Source organism: Protopterus annectens, chromosome 9.part0 (genome assembly GCF_019279795.1).
Source record: "Protopterus annectens isolate FY-2018-M chromosome 9.part0, PAN1.0, whole genome shotgun sequence".
Taxonomy (NCBI): Eukaryota; Metazoa; Chordata; order Ceratodontiformes; family Protopteridae; genus Protopterus; species Protopterus annectens.
The window spans coordinates 55,382,725-55,400,536 of record NC_056743.1 but is presented as its reverse complement, the minus strand read 5'-3'; the positions used below and the strand labels follow the sequence as shown (position 1 = coordinate 55,400,536).

Genomic DNA, 17,812 nt, shown 5'->3' with positions numbered 1-17,812 from the left:
GGAAAAACCCGCTTTCCATAAATTACCGCATCAATGGTAGCCCACTGAACACAGAAGGTGTTATAAGAGATCTGGGAACACAGGTTGACAGCAACCTCTCTTTTGACCACCACATTGCCACTGTGGTCAGAAAGTCCTTCTATGTGGCACATCTCATTACTAACGGTTTTGCATCCAGGAAGAAAGAGGTCATTGTCTCCCTCTACTCTTCCCTCATTAGGCCAATCATTGAGTACAATGCCCTATTTGGCATGTACCTCACTAGACACCTGCAACAACTGGAGAGGCCACAAAAGTACCTCACAGAGAGGATCCTAGGCCACTTGTCCTATATGGACAGACTCAAAAAACTCCAACTATTCACTGTTTCATATCACCTAATTAGAGGTGAACTCTGCTTAACTTACAAAGCCATGTCTGACCCAGCTCTGTTAGAAATGCTACATCTAAAGAAATCCCAATCCCTCCACACCACATGCTCCAGAGACCAACCTCTTTACCACAATCAACAGAACATGCTGGAGGGACAGATTCATAACTCAGAATGCCCATGCTATGGAATACACTTCCAATACATGTCAAACAGAGCACCTGACTGGCCCTCTTCAAGAGAAATATTGATGAGTGGATGGGAAATAGAAAATTCACCCCGCGGATAACACCAGTGGCTCTACTCAACAGAGGCACTGGGAACTATGGTCGAGTGGCACAGATAATCCTATGGGCTAGGCTTGTAAAGGCTCCAGGGCCATTAGCCTAGTACACACCTATGAACTTATGAACTGCCTGGACATAGTACGGCCTTGCTAAATGTAATTCTGTGGGCTACCAAAAAAAAAAAAAAAAGTTACTGGAAATCAAAGTTTAAACCGAATGCTTTTGAAGTACTGAATATTTTAACAAAGATAAAATAACTAGAAGGGAGATCCTTAGAATAGCGTTGGATCAAATTACATAAAATAAATGGAAATTGTGGGAACAATACATGCATAATAATGTTCAGCAGGAGGAGTGAGGTTTAAGGGAAGGCAGGAATTCAGCAATTTATGTAATGTTAGACTGATAAAAGTTACATAAAATAATGTGATGTATAATGCATGTAACTGGAAGCATGTTAATATGGTTGGTTTTCTTTTACATTAAATTATGCTTACCTACATCTTAAGTGACAAGTTAATGATGATAAATATGCATGAAAAATGATATCACATGAGATTACTCCAGCATCCCTCCCTACTCATAGAAAACAGCAAGACGGGCACTAAGGATGTATTTTGATCAGTTCTACACTCCATCACTGGCCTAAGTTTGCTAGCACATGAGAAAATGTATGGAAGAGGCTGGCACTGGGTGAAAGACTTTCGAAACTGCAAACAATTCCTCCAACTGAATTTTCCAACATTAACTTCATACCACTAAACCTCTAGTTACATTACACTTACTGGAAGAGAGGCCTTAAAGTTTCTGCCATGCATATAGCACAAGTGCATGAATACAAGCATATGTATACATGGGCATTTCTCACTGAGTAAATAAACTTACTCAAAAATGGTGCCGCTTACTCATGGGTTCCATCGGTTTTTCTCTGCTTTGGTCAAACGAAATTTCTAATCACCATGTAGGTAATGAATGTGCCAGTCACTGATTCTGTAACCATGTAACTATTTAAAATATGGTCACAGTAGAAACACAAATAAAATAAAAATATGAATTAGGACATTAATTACCATGCACATTACAGGTGTCTCTAACTACTGCTAGCACCCCTACAAAATGTGTATGACACCCTTACCACTTTACCATTTCCTGCAGTCACATTTTAAGAAATGCACTGTACCTGTGCTGGGAACTTTGAATGTGCCAGTGGAAGCTGCAGGTACTTTAGTTCTTGGTGTAGTGATACCAACTTGTGCGGTCATGCCCCTTCTCCAAGATCCTGTCTGGGAAATTACTGTGATTTTTTTACTAGACGTACTCTTGTCAGATTCATCAGAAATATCCGATGCATTACGTCTCCACTTGGAACTATACTCCATTTTCATTCCACTGTCTGTGCCACTTTCAGGTTTTTTCACTTCATCGCCAGACCACAAAGAATTTCTGTCAGCAGCAAAGTGTTTCTCTGCATCAGTTTGAAGCTAAAAGAAAAGGAAAAGCCGTATGAGAATCATTCCCGTCTTCTTCACTATTAGCATAATATCTGCCTCCTGTTTGTTACAAGTCTGTAAAATCATTGCTTTTCCACTTCTCTGATGTCCACCCCTAATGTAACCAAGTTTTACTCTAATTCCATGAGTTTCTACAAATATCTGTCATTTAAATGTCTCCACGCTCAGGACATTTCACACCCAAAATATCCAATTACCTGCACAATACGGAGAGCTTTATCATGATATGGCAGCCAGTAGTAAAAAGCAGATTAAAAAAGCAATTCCGAACATTGCTCTGGTGCTATAAGAATGTATATATATATATATATATATATATATATATACATATATACATATACACACACACACACATTATATATATATATATATATATATATATATATATATATATATATATATCCGTGGTTCTGCTGCTCTATATCGAAAGTACACTTCTTCGAAATAGAGCAGGAGACCCACACATCAGCGAAAGTTCACTTCAACTAAAGTGCTCTTTCACTGAAGTCTAGTTCCCCGAGCAACCCCCCCCAAAAAAACAAACACACACTAAAACATGTTTTTGCAAGGGGGTAGGCCCCCCTGCACCCCCCCCATGTGTGGGGGGGGGGCTGTGACCCACACCCCCCTTACTTAAATATACACACTCTGAGATCACACTACAGTGGGGAAAAGGGAATATTCCCATTCATATTTTTATACTCAAGCAGATTTGAAAGAAGAATGTAGTGTGATTGCCAAAGTCAATGTTCGAAGTTTCACTACTTCGAACAAGTGGACTCGAAGTGGGTTTCGAAGCAGTCAAACCTCGAACATATGCAAGGATCCCATATATATATATATATATATATATATATATATATATATATATATATATACATATATACATATATATATATATATATACACACACACACGTATACACACACACACACACACACACACACACACACACACACACACACACACACACACACACACACACACACGTACATATACGTGTATGCTTCTTTATGTGAGTGAATGTGGGTATATACACACATATACATACATGGGTCTACTTCTAATTCCATACGACCAGAATACTGACTTTCAACATCCTGAAATGAAAATCATGAAACCGTGAAAACCCGAACGCCGGCTTTGTACCATGATAAGTAAACACTTTTCCAATGCTAAACAGAAAGCACACGAAGGTAAGCAACATCCACCTAGGTGGGGGGGGGGCTACACCCCACCCTAAATTAATACATCAATTCCGGGATCGCACTACAGTGGAGAAAAGGGCATGCTGGCCACAGTGTGCATTTCTTTTTGCAGTTGACAACTGTTTACTTACCATGGTAAAACGCTGCAGTTTGGGTTTCCATGTCTTCATGATTTTCATCTCAGGATATTCATCTCCGGTATTCTGGTCATCAGGAATTAGAAGTAGACCCATACACATACCTATGTGCTTACACATGCATACGAGTGTGTGTATGTATAACATGCGCGCGCACACATAGACTAGTGTGCACACCCAGTCAACAAAAGTGTAAGGACCATTTTGAAGCGCAGTGCGTTTATGAAAATTGCTTGCATGTCACTGAATGCAGTACAGTGTCCTCTCCTTCCTCATCCTTCTCCATTATCAGGGTCTACACTTTGTCAGCAGCAGGGATCCTAATGGAGAGATGAAAAGTCAGCAAGCAAAGGACAGTAGTAGTGCTGAAACTGAACTCATCCTCAAGTCTTGGTGAGTACCTTCACAAGGTGGACCCTGTTTTTCACAGAATCTCACTAAGGTGACGACATATAGACTTGTATTTATATAGCATATATCAAGGACAGAAGTAAGTCAAAAACAAAAATAAAAATAGCTGGTGCACAAGACCCAGTATAAAAAGGTGCCCAATCCTGGTAGGTCCACTGGTGCCAGGACTGGAAAAAATGAAGGTGTAGAATCCTCAAAATAAGGAAACATTCCTAGAGTGGGCCAGGCCAGGCCCAGGGGGAGGATGGCCCCCCGTTGTAGAAGGAAGTAGCAGTCCACAAAAACTGATGAGCCAAAGAACAGCCATAAAGACGATAAAGTGGACTATTGAGGATAAGAAAGAAATTATGTATTGTTACTATCTTGCATAAAGCCCAGAATTTCCAGACAGAGGATATACAAAAAGATTAAGAGACAAATTAGAGGAAAGAAAAATAATTCCACAGAAAAAACTGTCAGAAGCTTCAAATGAAGATTTGCGTTCATTAATACAATAGATTTTTGAAAAACAGTATATAGATCAAGAAACTTTGATCTGTTTGGAAAAAGAAGGATCTGAGGAAATGTGAAAATGTAAACAATAAAATCTAGATATTTTTGAAAATATAAAACAGAAATATGAAAATGGGACAGAAAGAGAGATTTGCTATGGTGCAATATTTATGCAAAGGAGAAGACAAATTAATAATATAAAAAAGCAGCCCCAAAGATAGTCGAAGATAAATACAGGCAAAGACATCCAGATGTGAAATTTCACAATAAAAAAAAATAATATCACAAAGCTGGAACGTAGAAAAGAAGATTAGTAAAGTAGAAGTTAAAAAAATAGAAGTTGAAGTTATGGAGTGCCTGCGAAGTGAAGGATTTAATGTAGAAGATCTAACACAGATTACATCGCAGCATGATGGAGCGAGTCCCCAAAGTAAGGAAAAGCAGGAAGATCTGGAGACATCTGAAGAAGAAATATGGTCATGGGAAAGAAAAATATTTAATACAGTGTAATATTTATGCAAAGGAGAAAGTAAAACTAACCAATAGAAAAAGAGCAGCACCAAAGATATTTGAAGAGAAATACAGGCAAAGGAATCCCGATATGAACAACTTTACAATACAAAAAATAAGAAGACAAAGAGGAAAAGTAGAAAAGGAGATTAGTAATGGAGAAGTTAAAGAAATAGAAATTAAGGTTATGGAGCACCTGCGAAGTGAAGGATTCAGTGTAGAAAATCTAATGCAGAAAGCACCACAACAGGGTAGAGCAATGGATGTCCAAGGGGAAACCAGTGGAACAGGAAGCAATTGGTCAGGTGCCGTATCAAGATATTTTGGAACCTTCCACAAGAAACCAGTATAAATGTTACACTTGAAGCTAGACGCAAGGGAAGGAAAAGGAAACTGTGGAAACTCTGATGCCATCAATGTTGAGGAGTGATGGGCCAGCGAGTTCCCATATGACAACGCAATGTATGGCACAGGATGAAATTAAAGAGAAGGTGCCACTGGAAGATGCAACAAAACTTTCTGTGGAATTCCCACAGGAAATGGAAAACAGTTTGGAAGAAAATGAGCTAAGAGAAGAGTTGCTGGATTTAATAGATATAGATAGATATATTAAGATCAACGAAAGAAATAGACTGCAGAAGGTCAATAAAATCCCAAAAGTCAGCAGTCTGATAAAACAAATGAACGCAGTAATTAGGACCGTCCACAGAGATCCATGCAATACTACAGAAGTAAACAGGATATATTACTGTGCAGCTAAAAGTACAGTTTTGTACCTACCACAAATGTAGATGTTCGAGTGTTCATACAGCTGCAGTCATAACAGATGGGTTATCCTGCCATTAGGCGGGTCCTCGGTCGGCCGAATTCCAAAGTCTAGGTCTGGCGTTGGTTGTCGTCGCTTCTTCCCTGACGTCAGTGCGGCAGGGGTATAAAAGAGGCAGCCGACGCCATTTTCTTCAGTTTTTCTTGCCCCAGATGTCAGGTGCCCCCAGAAGGAAGGCAAACATAATGTTATGCAAAGATGCAATGTTGATAAATCAAAAACAGTAGTTGCAAGCAAATACACCATAAAAGAATACCCCAAAAAGGTTATATGAAAAGTGTTTGTCATAAGGCCTGTCCTAAGAGGGGATGGAGGGAGGGAAACCTGGACTGCAGCTGTATGAGCACTCTAACATCTACATTTATGGTAGGTACAAAACTGTACTATGTTCATCGTGCATACAGCTGCAGTCATAACAGATGGGTAGAATCCCAAAGCTAAGTAAGGGTGGTAGGCACTAAGTGGAACTAGGAGGGGCTAGGATGCCCTGCAGGACCGCTGTGGCAAAGCCCACTCTAGATTTTGAGTATAGTGGGAGGTGATAGTGCTTGGAGAAAGTGTCTACTTGAACTCCAGGTGGCTGCTTCCAAAATGTCCTTGCTAGGGACCCCCCTGAGGAAGGCTGCAGAGGTAGCTGTGGCTCTGGTGGAGTGGGATCTGATGCATGCAGGCACAGTTTTTCCATGAAATGAGTAACAAAAGCGTATGCAGTGGGCTATCCATTTTGAAATTGTCTGTTTGGTAATGGCCTTTCCCTGAGCACCTGCAGCACAGGACACAACGAGTTGCTCAGATTTCCTGAATGGCTTTGTTCTGTCCAAATAGTAACAAAGTTGTCTGTGAATGTCCAAGGAATGTAGTAGTCTTTCCCCTTTGTTTTGTGGATTAGGATAAAAGGTAGGTAAGTGGATAGTCTGATTCAAAGCTACACTGGATACTACCTTTGGCATAAAGGTAGGGTTGGTTCGTAAGGAAACTCTGTCCTGATGGAAAATGATGAATGGTTGCACAGCCATGAGGGCCTGTAGCTCCGAAACCCTGCGTGCTGAGGTGATAGCCAGAAGAAAGGCTGTTTTCCATGACAAGTACTGTAACTCTGTTGAAGAAGCTGGCTCAAGGAGGAAGGGTCAGCTTTTCCAATAAGTTGAGGTCCCAAGCAGGGACTGGTGGTTTCCTTGGGGGTTTTATATTCTTTGCCCCTCTGAGGAACTGCCTTAAGAGAGGATGAGAGAATAAAGGAGGATCTGTGTTGTATTGTGCAGAAATGGCTGAAGCGTGGATCTTGATGGAGGAGAAGGAAAGTCCATTGTTTAACATCTCAGCTAGGTACTGTAAAATTTGAGGTATATTCATTACCCAAGGGATTCTGTCCCTTTTCTTGATTCCAGGCACAAAATTGTTTCCATTTGGCGGAGTAGGCCTTTCTAGTAGAAGGTCTTCTGGCCTCCAAGATGACATCCTGCACCTCCTTGGAGAGGAGAAACTGTTGGGAAATCAAGGAATTCTCCATGCAGCTAGGTTTAGGGTTTTGAGCTGGCTGTGAAGGGTTTTGTAGTTGTGCTGGGACAACAGAAGAAGGACTAGAGGTAGGATCCATGGTGGGGAATGTGTCAGGCTCTTCAGGAGCGGATACCAGTGTTGTCTTGGCCAGTCTGGAGCAATGAGAATCATTTTTGGCCTCTCTTATCTGGCTTTTAATAGAACTTTGGGCAGCAGAGGAAGAGGTGGGAAGGCATAGACTGTCAATGTTGCCCAATTGAAGGAAAGTGCGTCCACTTTCCAGGCCTGTGGATGGTAGGTCCTTGAACAAAATTTTTTCAACTGGCAATTTCTGTGGGTAGCAAAGAGATCTATGTCTGGCTGTCCCCATGCCTGAGTTATCTTTGTGAAAACTTGAGGATGCAACTTCCATTCGTGTGGATCTGTCATATTTCTGCTTAGGTTGTCTGCCAGTGTGTTTTCCTTCCCTGGCAGGAATTGTGCCGGTAGTTGAATTTGCAGTTCCAGTGCCGTGTTCCATAGGGTCATGGCTTGCCTGCACAGGGGGTATGAATGAGTTCCCCCGTTTGTTTATGTACCACATCACTGTGGTGTTGTCTGTCCTTATCAATAGCTGGCCTGGATGCAGTAGGTCTTTGAAGGTCATAATAGCCTTTTGCATGGCTAGCATTTCCTTTTGGTTGATGTGAAGGTGCTTCTCTTTTCGGGTCCATTTTCCCTGAACGCACTGATCTGTCATGTGTGCTCCCCAAGCATAGTCTGAGGCGTCTGTAGTGATGATTTGAGTTGCTTGAGGTACACAGAACGGAAGACCTGTGTTTCTTTGGCAAGCTTGAGTCCACCACAAAAATTCCTTTTGAAGGCATGGAATGAGTGGTATAATTGCTTCCAAGCTGTGGCTGTGTTGAGACCATAAGTTTTTCAGGTACCATTGAAGTTTCCTCATATGCAGCTTTGCACATGGGATTAGTAGGATGCAAGATGCCATGAATCCCAGAGCCTGCAGGACTTTCCTTGCAGTTAGCCTGGTGTAAGTTGCCATTTTTTTTGAAGTATTGGGACAGTTGCCCTTGCTTGTCTGGTGTGAGGTAAGCCATCTGGGTGGTTGTATCCAAGCTGGCACCCAGGAAAATTATTTGTTGAGAGGGTATTAGTTTTGATTTCTTTTTGTTGACTGTGTATCCCAGGAAGTTCAACAGTTTTATTACAAATGCCAGGTGCTGCAGTAGTATGTCCTTGCTGTCCGCTTGGATCAGGCAGTCATCCAGATATGGGTAGATTTGTATTCCTTGAAGTCTGCAGAAGGCAATTACTGATGCCAGGCATTTCGTAAACACTCTGGGTGCAGTAGATAAGCCAAAAGGCAATGCAGAGAACTGGTAATGGGTTGAACCTGCAAGAAATCTGAGGTATCTTCTGCAATCTTGTCTGATAGGGACATGCAGATATGCCTCCTTAATGTCCAGTGTTACCAGCCAAGACTCCTTGCCCAGCATGGGAAGAAGCTGCTGTAATGTGAGCATCTTGAATTTTGGCACCTGTAGATATGTGTTTAGGATGGATAGGTCTAAGATAGGTCTCCAATCTTTGTCTTTCCTTGGTACCAGGAATAGTCTGGAATAAAACCCTTGACCTTGTTCTTTTGCAGGTACCTCTTGAATTGCTTTCATGTCCATGAGAGCTGAAACTTGTTTTTGTGCCTCTGCCCTTTGATATTGTGGCAGGTTTGGCATGCCTCTCATTTTTGGAAGGGTGTGAAAATGGAACCTGTAGTCTCTGTCTATAATGTCCAGAATCCATTTGTCTTTTGTAACAATATGCCAATTTTTTGAGAATAATGCCAGTTTTCCGCCCAAAGGTGCTGCCATTAAAGCTTTGCTTGGCAGGTGTAGGGGGAAGTCTGTCTGTTTTCTAAAAGACTGTGATCTATCTTCTCCACCTCTTGGGGTTGGTGCTTGCCACTGTCTGGCTCTGAAAGATCCTTGAGGTTGCCCTCTACCACTTGGGTGCCTGTATCTGCCCCTTTGAGGTCTGTCCGTGGCTGGAAAGGACCAATTTTTTGAAGGCCAGTTTCTGCTGAAACGTGGAGGCTGTACCTGCAGGAAATCTTTCACTGTTTGCATTGATTTCGCTTTTTCCTCCATTTTCTTTAGCCCCCCTCAGCTTTAACACCAAACAATACATCTTTTTGAAGAGGTGCATCTAATAATTTAGCTTTGACATGATCTGGTAAGGTTTGCTCTGAGCCAAGCATGCCTACGTATAACAGAACCCGTAACAGCAGCTCTACATGAGGCCTCTAAAGCATTAAAACCACACTGCAAGGTATGTTTACCCACTTGCTCTGCACCATGCAACAAATCCTGCATCTCTTTTAAATCTGGTTGGTCTGGTTGTGTCATCTTGCTTTTCAGGTGAGATATCAAAAACTGTTGATACTTTAACATATGGAACTGACAGTTTAATGCCCTCATGGTTAAAGTGGCCGAGGTGTACACCTTTTTCCCCCCACCTTTCTAAAGCTCTGGAATCTTTCTCTGAAGGTAATGGGTTTTTATCAGTAGAGGCCTTAATTCCCTTGGGACCCTGTGAAATAGTTTCTGGGTCAGCAGTATGGCTTTTATATAGGGACTGGTGAGAATCAGGAACCCAGTAATACCTGTCTGGTTTAACAGGAGCTGGAGGCAAAGAATCTGGATTAAGGCTGGCTTCTGTGTACACATCATCCAATACATCTAAAACAGGAGGGATAGCCAGAGGCCTATGCTGGGGGAGTAGAAGAAATTCCCTGAGCCTTTTCTTGGAATATGAGTAATCTTGGCCTTCCCAGTGAAAGTGTTCCCTCAGTGTATGCAGGGTTTTCCCAAAAGAGAAGTCCTCAGGAGGGGAGACCAAGGGAATAGACTCCTCTGCATCAGAGTCTTCGAATGGAGAACAGGCATAATCCTGGTCCTCAGATAGTTCTGAGGTAATAGAAGCTTGATCTGAGGAAGGGTAGTCTTCCTCTAGTCTGGGCCTTTTGTCAGAGGGGGGTTGAGAACCCCTGATAAGAGTAATCAAATCCTCAGCCATTTTAAGCATCTGTTTTTTAGGCATGGTGCCTTGAGAGGGGGTCTGAGGAACCTGTTTTTTGGTTTTCATGGCTGCTTTAGATTTAGTGAAGGCTTTAATAGAGAAGGAGGAAGGCCTGAAGACCCCTTGAGAAATGGCAGGCCTGTCTAAATTCTGAGTTTCCCCGCCAGGAGTGGCGTCGGAGTCTGTAGTAGGAATGGGGGCCGAGGAGCCTGCGACCTCTGGTACTGAAGACACCGGTAATGCATTGTCATCGGTACTCAGGGGCTGCGTAGGCGCCTCGCTGAGTACCGGAGAACCGGTAGTCGGCCTTAGCATGGTTTCAGTAGGTGGCACGGACCTCGTATGTCGGTCCTTATCTTTGCGTTTTTTGCTCAAAACTGGAGTCGGAGTATCCGACGACATAATATAATTAAATTTTTTGCCAAAAAAGTGAAGGGCTAACTCCGCCAGACGCTTAATAGTGCGCTTATTGAATCTAGCACAAAAATGGCAGGCGAGACGTCGTGGTCTGGGCCTAAGCAAGGTATACAGAAAGAGTGGAAATCCTTATGCGGTATTTGCTTCCCACATGAAATGCAATTATTAACTTTCTGACATTGGTCTGAAGCAAGAAAAGTTTCCCTAACGGGGTACTTAGCTTTCAAGAAGACTTCGGCTGAAATACTTTCGTAAATCTCAGGAGCTGGCCGACCGGCACTTGCGAACTGCTTCTGCTTCGGGCACCGCGTGGCAAGAAAGACGGAAGAAAATGGCGTCGGCTGCCTCTTTTATACCCCTGCCGCACTGATGTCAGGAAAGAAGCGCCGACAACCGACGACGGACCTAGACTTTGGAATTCGGCCGACCGAGGACCCGCCTGACGGCAGGATAACCCATCTGTTATGACTGCAGCTGTATGCACGATGAACATCTAATAACTGATATCTACCACAGGAACACAGGGTAGTGAGGGAAAGGAAGGGGAGAAATCGAATACCATCATGGAGGTTTGGAATACAGAAAACTATAAAGCAAAAGACAAGAAGCATCACTGATGGAAGACTATAGAAGAGGGAATAGATCAACAAAAATACTAAGAAAGATAGAAGTGATGAACACAATGCACAGTACTGGAACATAGAAGAGGGAACAGATCAACAAAAATACTAAGACAGATGGATGTGATAAATGCAATGCACAATATTGGAACAGACCAGGATCTATCGTGCACTATTGTAAATAAACTAAAAATTTCAACAGGCAGAAAAACGCTGAAAAATATAAAGGAAAAGTAGAAAATAAGAAATTCATTGAGGACCCAAAAAAGGTTTATAGAGAACTAGGAAACAAGGTAAAAGGAAGTGAAAAACCGCGAGAAAAAGAAGAAATGGATGCATTTTGGAGAAGTACCTATGAATATCCTGTGGAACATAAAGATGTTAAATGGATAAAAGAAGTAAAAGAAAGAATAAGAAATGGGTTGAAGCAACAGCCAGAGAGATTGAAACAAACTTAAGAAAGGCCTCTAATTGGAAAACCCCAGGCCCAGGTTCAGTACCTAACTTTTGGTTAAAAGTATTAACATCTTTGCACAAAGATTTAGCCATGAGTAAGAACCCGAACAGACACCAACCTGGCTAACAACAAGTAAAACAATGCTCTACCCCCAAAATTATAGACTAATTAACTTGCCTTCTGATGACTTATAAACTATACACTGGAATTGATGCCGACAAAGTTTATAGTCTTTTAGAAGAAAACTCAATTATGGCACTAGAACAAAAGGGCAATAAAAGAAAGTAATATGGAACAAAGGATCATTTGGTGTTAAAGTCATAGTGGAGAACTGCAAAAAGGGGAAGAATATAAGTATGGCAAGGATTAACTACGAAAAAGCATTTGATAGTATCCCGCATTCATGGATAAAGAGTGCTTAAAAATGTACAAGATACATCCTACACTGATCAACCATGAAACAGTGGCAGACCACTTTGCAATTAAGCCAAGATAAAGGACATATTATCCCAGGGATAAAAACTGAAAGGGGGATATTCCAGAGTGACTCTCTGCCACTGCTGCTATTCTGCCTTGCCCTTAACTCATTAAGCTGTCTACTTATCAGCTTAGGCCATGTCTGTAATTTGGCTCCTAGAAAACAACAAAGTCTAAAGATGTCTCATCTTCTCTTTGTCAATGGTATAGTTCATCAGATAAGGAACTGAAAGCACAGCTGTAGTTGTCAAAACTTTTTCAGACATTAGAATGCCATTTGGTCTTGATAGATGTGCAAAAGCAACCTTTAAAGCAAGAAAACTACAACACCAGGAAAACATCAGTTTGGCACAAGAATGTGATATAAAAGAACTTGAGCAAGAGGGAGTGTATAAATACTTGGGAATTGAAGAATCCGCAATAAAAAACATGAACAAATGTGAATAAAACTTGGTAAGGAATACTTTAGAAGACTTAAATTAATCCTGAAAACAGTGTTGACGACATCTAGGAACAAAATCCAAGCTATAAACCAATTTGCTCTTCCTGTCCGAACTTACAGTTTTGCAGTGAGTGGCCCCAAAACATTCTGGATAAATTAGATATTAAAACAAGGATGCTTCATGCTCACCAAATGATCTATAAAAGTCAGTGCATACCAAGATAATATATTCCCCGTTCCGAAGGAGGGATGGGTCTCCTTGAAATTGATTACATGAAAATATCTGCAATCATGGGACTCCACACATATCTGCTGACCGCACAAGACCCAAATGTAGTGAAAGTTTTGAAACACGAGGAGAATAAATCTAAGATGATTTCACTGCTTAATATAGCAGAAGAATATTGGCATCAAGCAAGAATGCAAATCAAACCAGAAGTAGATGAAAATCAGGCAGCAACTGAATGTGCTAAAGAACAAAAGAAAGAATATAAGGTGAAGGAACAGGCAAGAAATGTGGAAAAAACATAAATATAGTTGCAAGTAAAGAAAACGTCTGGAAGAACCTGATGTTGATCAGGAACGAATGCAGGACTGGTCAAGGAGAGGAATTCAAACCAAGAGGTGAAAGGTTAAAATTGGCAGCCCAAGATAGCGGGCTACATACAAAGTCCAATGAACATGTGGGAGAAACAGATAAAAGTAGGTTTTGTAAAACTGAACTGGAAACAGTTGCACACCTCGTTTCTGGTTGTGACATACTAAAGGCAGGACGACTGTATACTGAAAGGCATAATAATGTGGCAAGACTGTTGCACTGGGGATTGTGCAAAAAGTATGGTACTTAAGTGGCTGAAAAATACTGGAAACATGATCCAAAGCATCACAGAAAATGATGAAGTCTACATCACATGGGATCATCCATTATCAACAGTTCAAAAGACAGATGGTAGAAAACTGGATGTAGTGGTCCAAGAAAAGACAAAAATAGCACTGATCTTTGAAATCACCACACCCAGCGACTACAGTGTCCTCTATACAGAAAGACACAAAGTTATAAAATATCAGGATCTGCAAGCAGAAACAAGAGCAATGTGGAAGATACCCAGACAGAGCAGCTGGTCTTATTAAAAAAAAAAAAAAAAAAAAATTTAAATGCGCTACCAATACATGTAACTCTGTACGAATTGCAGGAGAAGTCATTACTGGGCACATTGTGGGTGCTGCGAAGGACACTTTTGGCTGATATCAAAAGAGTGAAACAATACTAATTTCATGAACTTTAATCATACTTTGACTTAGGAATGGGGTCCATTCCAGTCATGGCATTAAAAACCTAGATGATTTGGGGAAATTAAAAAATAAATAAATAAGCAGCAAAACCATAAGTCACTGAAGAAAGATAGCAGACCATACCAAGTCACTACAGGAATAGAGAGCAGACCATACCAAGTCACTACAGGAATAGAGAGCAGACCATACCAAGTCACCTAAAGGAAGAGAGAGCAGACCATACTAAGTCACCTAAAGGAAGAGAGAGCAGACCATACCACAACACTAAAGAAAGAGGCAGCAGACAATATTATGTCACTGAAGGAAGAGAGTACCAAGTCACTAAAGGAAGAGAGAAGAGACTATATCAAGTCACTAAACAAAGAGAGAGACCACCACGTCACCAAACAAAGAGACAGGAGACCATACCACGTCAGCAAAGGAAGAGGCAGCAAACCATATCATGTCACTAAAAGAAGAGGCAGCAACTCCTCTGCAAACTCCGACCGACGTCTAAGTGTTCGTCGGTTGAAGGAAGCACAGGCTAGACAAGCTGCTACGTCGTGGTCTGGGCCTAAACAAGGTAGGCAGTAAGAGTGGAAATCTTTATGAGGTATTTGTTTCCCACAAGTTAAACAGTTATTCACTTTTTCTGACATCGGCTGAGGCAAGAAAGAGTCCCCAACGGGGTACTTAGCTTTTTAGAAGTCTTCGGTAGTAGTAATCTCTGGTTCTGACCGACCGGCACTTGCGAACAGCTTCTGCTTCGGGCGCCACGCAGCAAAAAAGACTGGGGAAAATGGCGTCGGCTGATGCCTTTATACCCGAAGAACTGCAGCTATGACGTCGGGTGAAGTGCGACATCAGCCGGGGCCAGACCCAGACTTTGGAATCCGGCCGACCGAAGGGCTGCCTGAGGCCAGGACAACCCATTTGTAAGGACTGCAGATGCATCCTTGAAGGACATCAAGAGGCAGCAAACCATATCATGTCACTAAAAGAAGAGGCAGCAGACCATACCATGTCACTAAAGGAAGAGGCAGCAGACCATACCATATCACCAAAGGAAGAGAAAGCAGACTATACCACATCATCAAAGGGAGAGAAAGCAGACCATGCCACATCAAAGGAAGTGGCAGCAAACCACTTCATATCTTCTAATCAGACAACTCCACTTACAGAATATACCTCCACCATAACTACCCTTTGAAATATCTCAGTGCTTGTTGGCTACTTCCTAGACTCAGTCCAAATCTGCAGACTGCCACAGAGGCCAGAGCTGCTGTCAGCAAAGATCTAAAATGCTTGCATGAGCTGCAACTGCTCCATCACTGAATACATCCAGATCTGGAGAAAAAATAGATTACTTACCTATCAGGTTGTCAACAGTAAGCAACACAGAAAAACACAGCTGAAAGTAACAAATCTTGCCTGTGGACCACCAACTCTGCCTCTAATTTGCTGGCAACAGGTCTTATTTATCTAAGATTTTTACCATACACTGAGTGTTAAATAGATGAAGTTTCAATTCCTCAGTTTGAAAACACAAATACTGAACTTCTCACCACTTCTCTTAGAAAATCACTGCATATGCATTTTCAAATAACACGATGACAGTTATTCACTGTGTGAACTATTCTATTTTCTACACAATGAACATTCATTGAATTGTATAGATGAGTAATAGGTATGGACAGTGCAGGAGTCCATGCCCCCCCCCCCCAAGTTCATAGATGTTTACTAGACTAGTGCTTTTTAAGCCTAGCCATGCATCCCAAATTTCTGATACCCTTGGTAAGTGTAAGCATGGGCCTGGGAGATGAACCATTTACAGGTTACCTGTGTCCATTAGAGACACAGGTGCCAAACCAGGGATGAATTTCTGGTTTCCCATCCAATTGTCCAAGTTGCACTTGAATTGGGTTAGGCAGGAACTCTGCATCACACGGACGGAGAAACTGCTCCATAGACAGGAAAGTCTCTGGGATACATACCTTCTCTCTCCAGCAGGTCCTATTTATATCACAGGCAAGGTTTAATTCTTTAGAACAGGTAATTCTGGTGCACTTTGTTTTGCGGACATGCAGGAGGTCGACAGTGGGGTCTGACAATGTCCTGTATGCCAGGCATAGATCTCCCCTCAAAAGCCTGTACGAGACAGAATACAGGGATAGGGCCTTGAGGCAGTCTGCATAGGACATTCTAATGCCCTGTACTCTTTTAGTGAGGAACTTGGGTGGACATTCCAATTCTTGGATATGCCTGGTTATGTACAAATGATAGGTCTGATAAATGCTGAATACAGTAGAGCAATGACTTCCTTGGATTTAGATGCCATACCTTTGTTTATAACTTGCGCAACATAAAATTATTTCCTCACCACTGTAGACACATAATGGTCAAGGCTAGATTATTACCTGTGTGCGTCCCCAAGTCCCTGACTACTGGGTCAGCTCTAAGGGGTGTGTTGTCAATATGACAATTACCAGGAATGGATGACTTCCTAAAGGATACTATTATGCATTTCTTAGCATTTAGTTTCAGTCCATGGCTCTGACACCAGTTGTTCGTGTCAGCCCCTCCTGGAGAACATTTGTGTCAGTGTGAGATTCAGTGACAGCTTCTAATCTGCAGATTTAGTCAGCCAATGACCACTGACATTGGCCTTGACTTCTGAGAAGTAAATTCCAAAAATGAGTGGTCCAAGAACTGATCCTTGAGGGACTCCACTTGTGAATGGCCTCTTTGTAGAGGTGGACTCCCCAGTTCCAATTTCCTGGGTCCTGTCTGTGAGACAGTTGGCTATACACTGGCTGACATACGGGTTTGTACCTAAACTCGAGTTGGTCAACAATGCCCAAGGGGGGGATTGTGTCAAATGCCTTGGCCAGGTCAAGGTAGGCAGTGTGAACAATTTTGCCCTCATCCATTGCTTTGGTGACCTTCTCAAAGAAGTTCACCAGGTTGTGTAGGCATGATCTCCCCTTGACAAAACCAAACTGGGTCGGGTCCAGTGCCTGGAGGTTTACTACATCTCTATTTATCATCTCCATGATAATTCTTTCCATGGCTTTACATATAAGACTAGTGAGACTTACGGGACTGTAGAAGGCCCACCTTTGTGCAGAGAGAGGACTGTTGCCCTTCTCCATTCATGAGGCATGAAGCCTGTTTGGATGCTACAGTTAAATAATAATTCCAGAGGCTCTGACAGGTCATGTCTCATGCTATTTAGAAGGCATCCTGGGATATTGTCTGGGCCCACTTGTCTTATTGAGAGCATTAAGGACCTGTTCCCTAGTGATAGTAGGGGTGTTTTTGTGATTCCACCATGGTGACCTGTTTTTTTTTTTTTTTTTTTTTAGTTAGTTCTGTATGATTTCCTGGTGGGTATAGCTGCCACTATGCAGCTATTAACATGCTTGTACAGGGTTTCTGTGAACAATTCTGCATAGGCAGCAGTGTTTTCATGGTTTATGGGGCTTGGAAGTTTGCCAGGTTCTCACTTAATAGCAAGAGGTTAGCCTTAGAATAGTTCCTGAATATTCCAGGTATAGCTGGGGGTCCAGCTTTTATTTTTACTTTAAAGGAGACCATTTAGTGGTCTGACCTTACCAGTGAAGGCATTACAGTAGGGGCTGTGCACCATTCTCCCATGTTAGTGAGGACCAGATCCAGTATGGTGCACTGACGATCTGGTCCAGGGTGTTTGTGTTTACAAAATCCAGGAATCTCTGTGCATGTACGTTTGCTGTCATACAGGATTCTCAGTTAACAGAGGATTAATTAAAGTCACCCAT

The 17,812-nt window shown here is 42.0% G+C and overlaps 1 protein-coding gene across 1 annotated transcript in view; it reads right to left on the bottom strand.

Moving 5' to 3' along the window:
- Positions 1-17,812, bottom strand: part of LOC122810494 (neuron navigator 2-like) — a 2,968,645-nt gene that overhangs the window by 1,339,516 nt on the left and 1,611,317 nt on the right. The window contains exon 18 of the mRNA XM_044082075.1: positions 1,838-2,138. Within this exon, the coding sequence (XP_043938010.1) occupies positions 1,838-2,138 (301 nt within the window). The remainder of the gene's footprint in view (positions 1-1,837; positions 2,139-17,812) is intronic.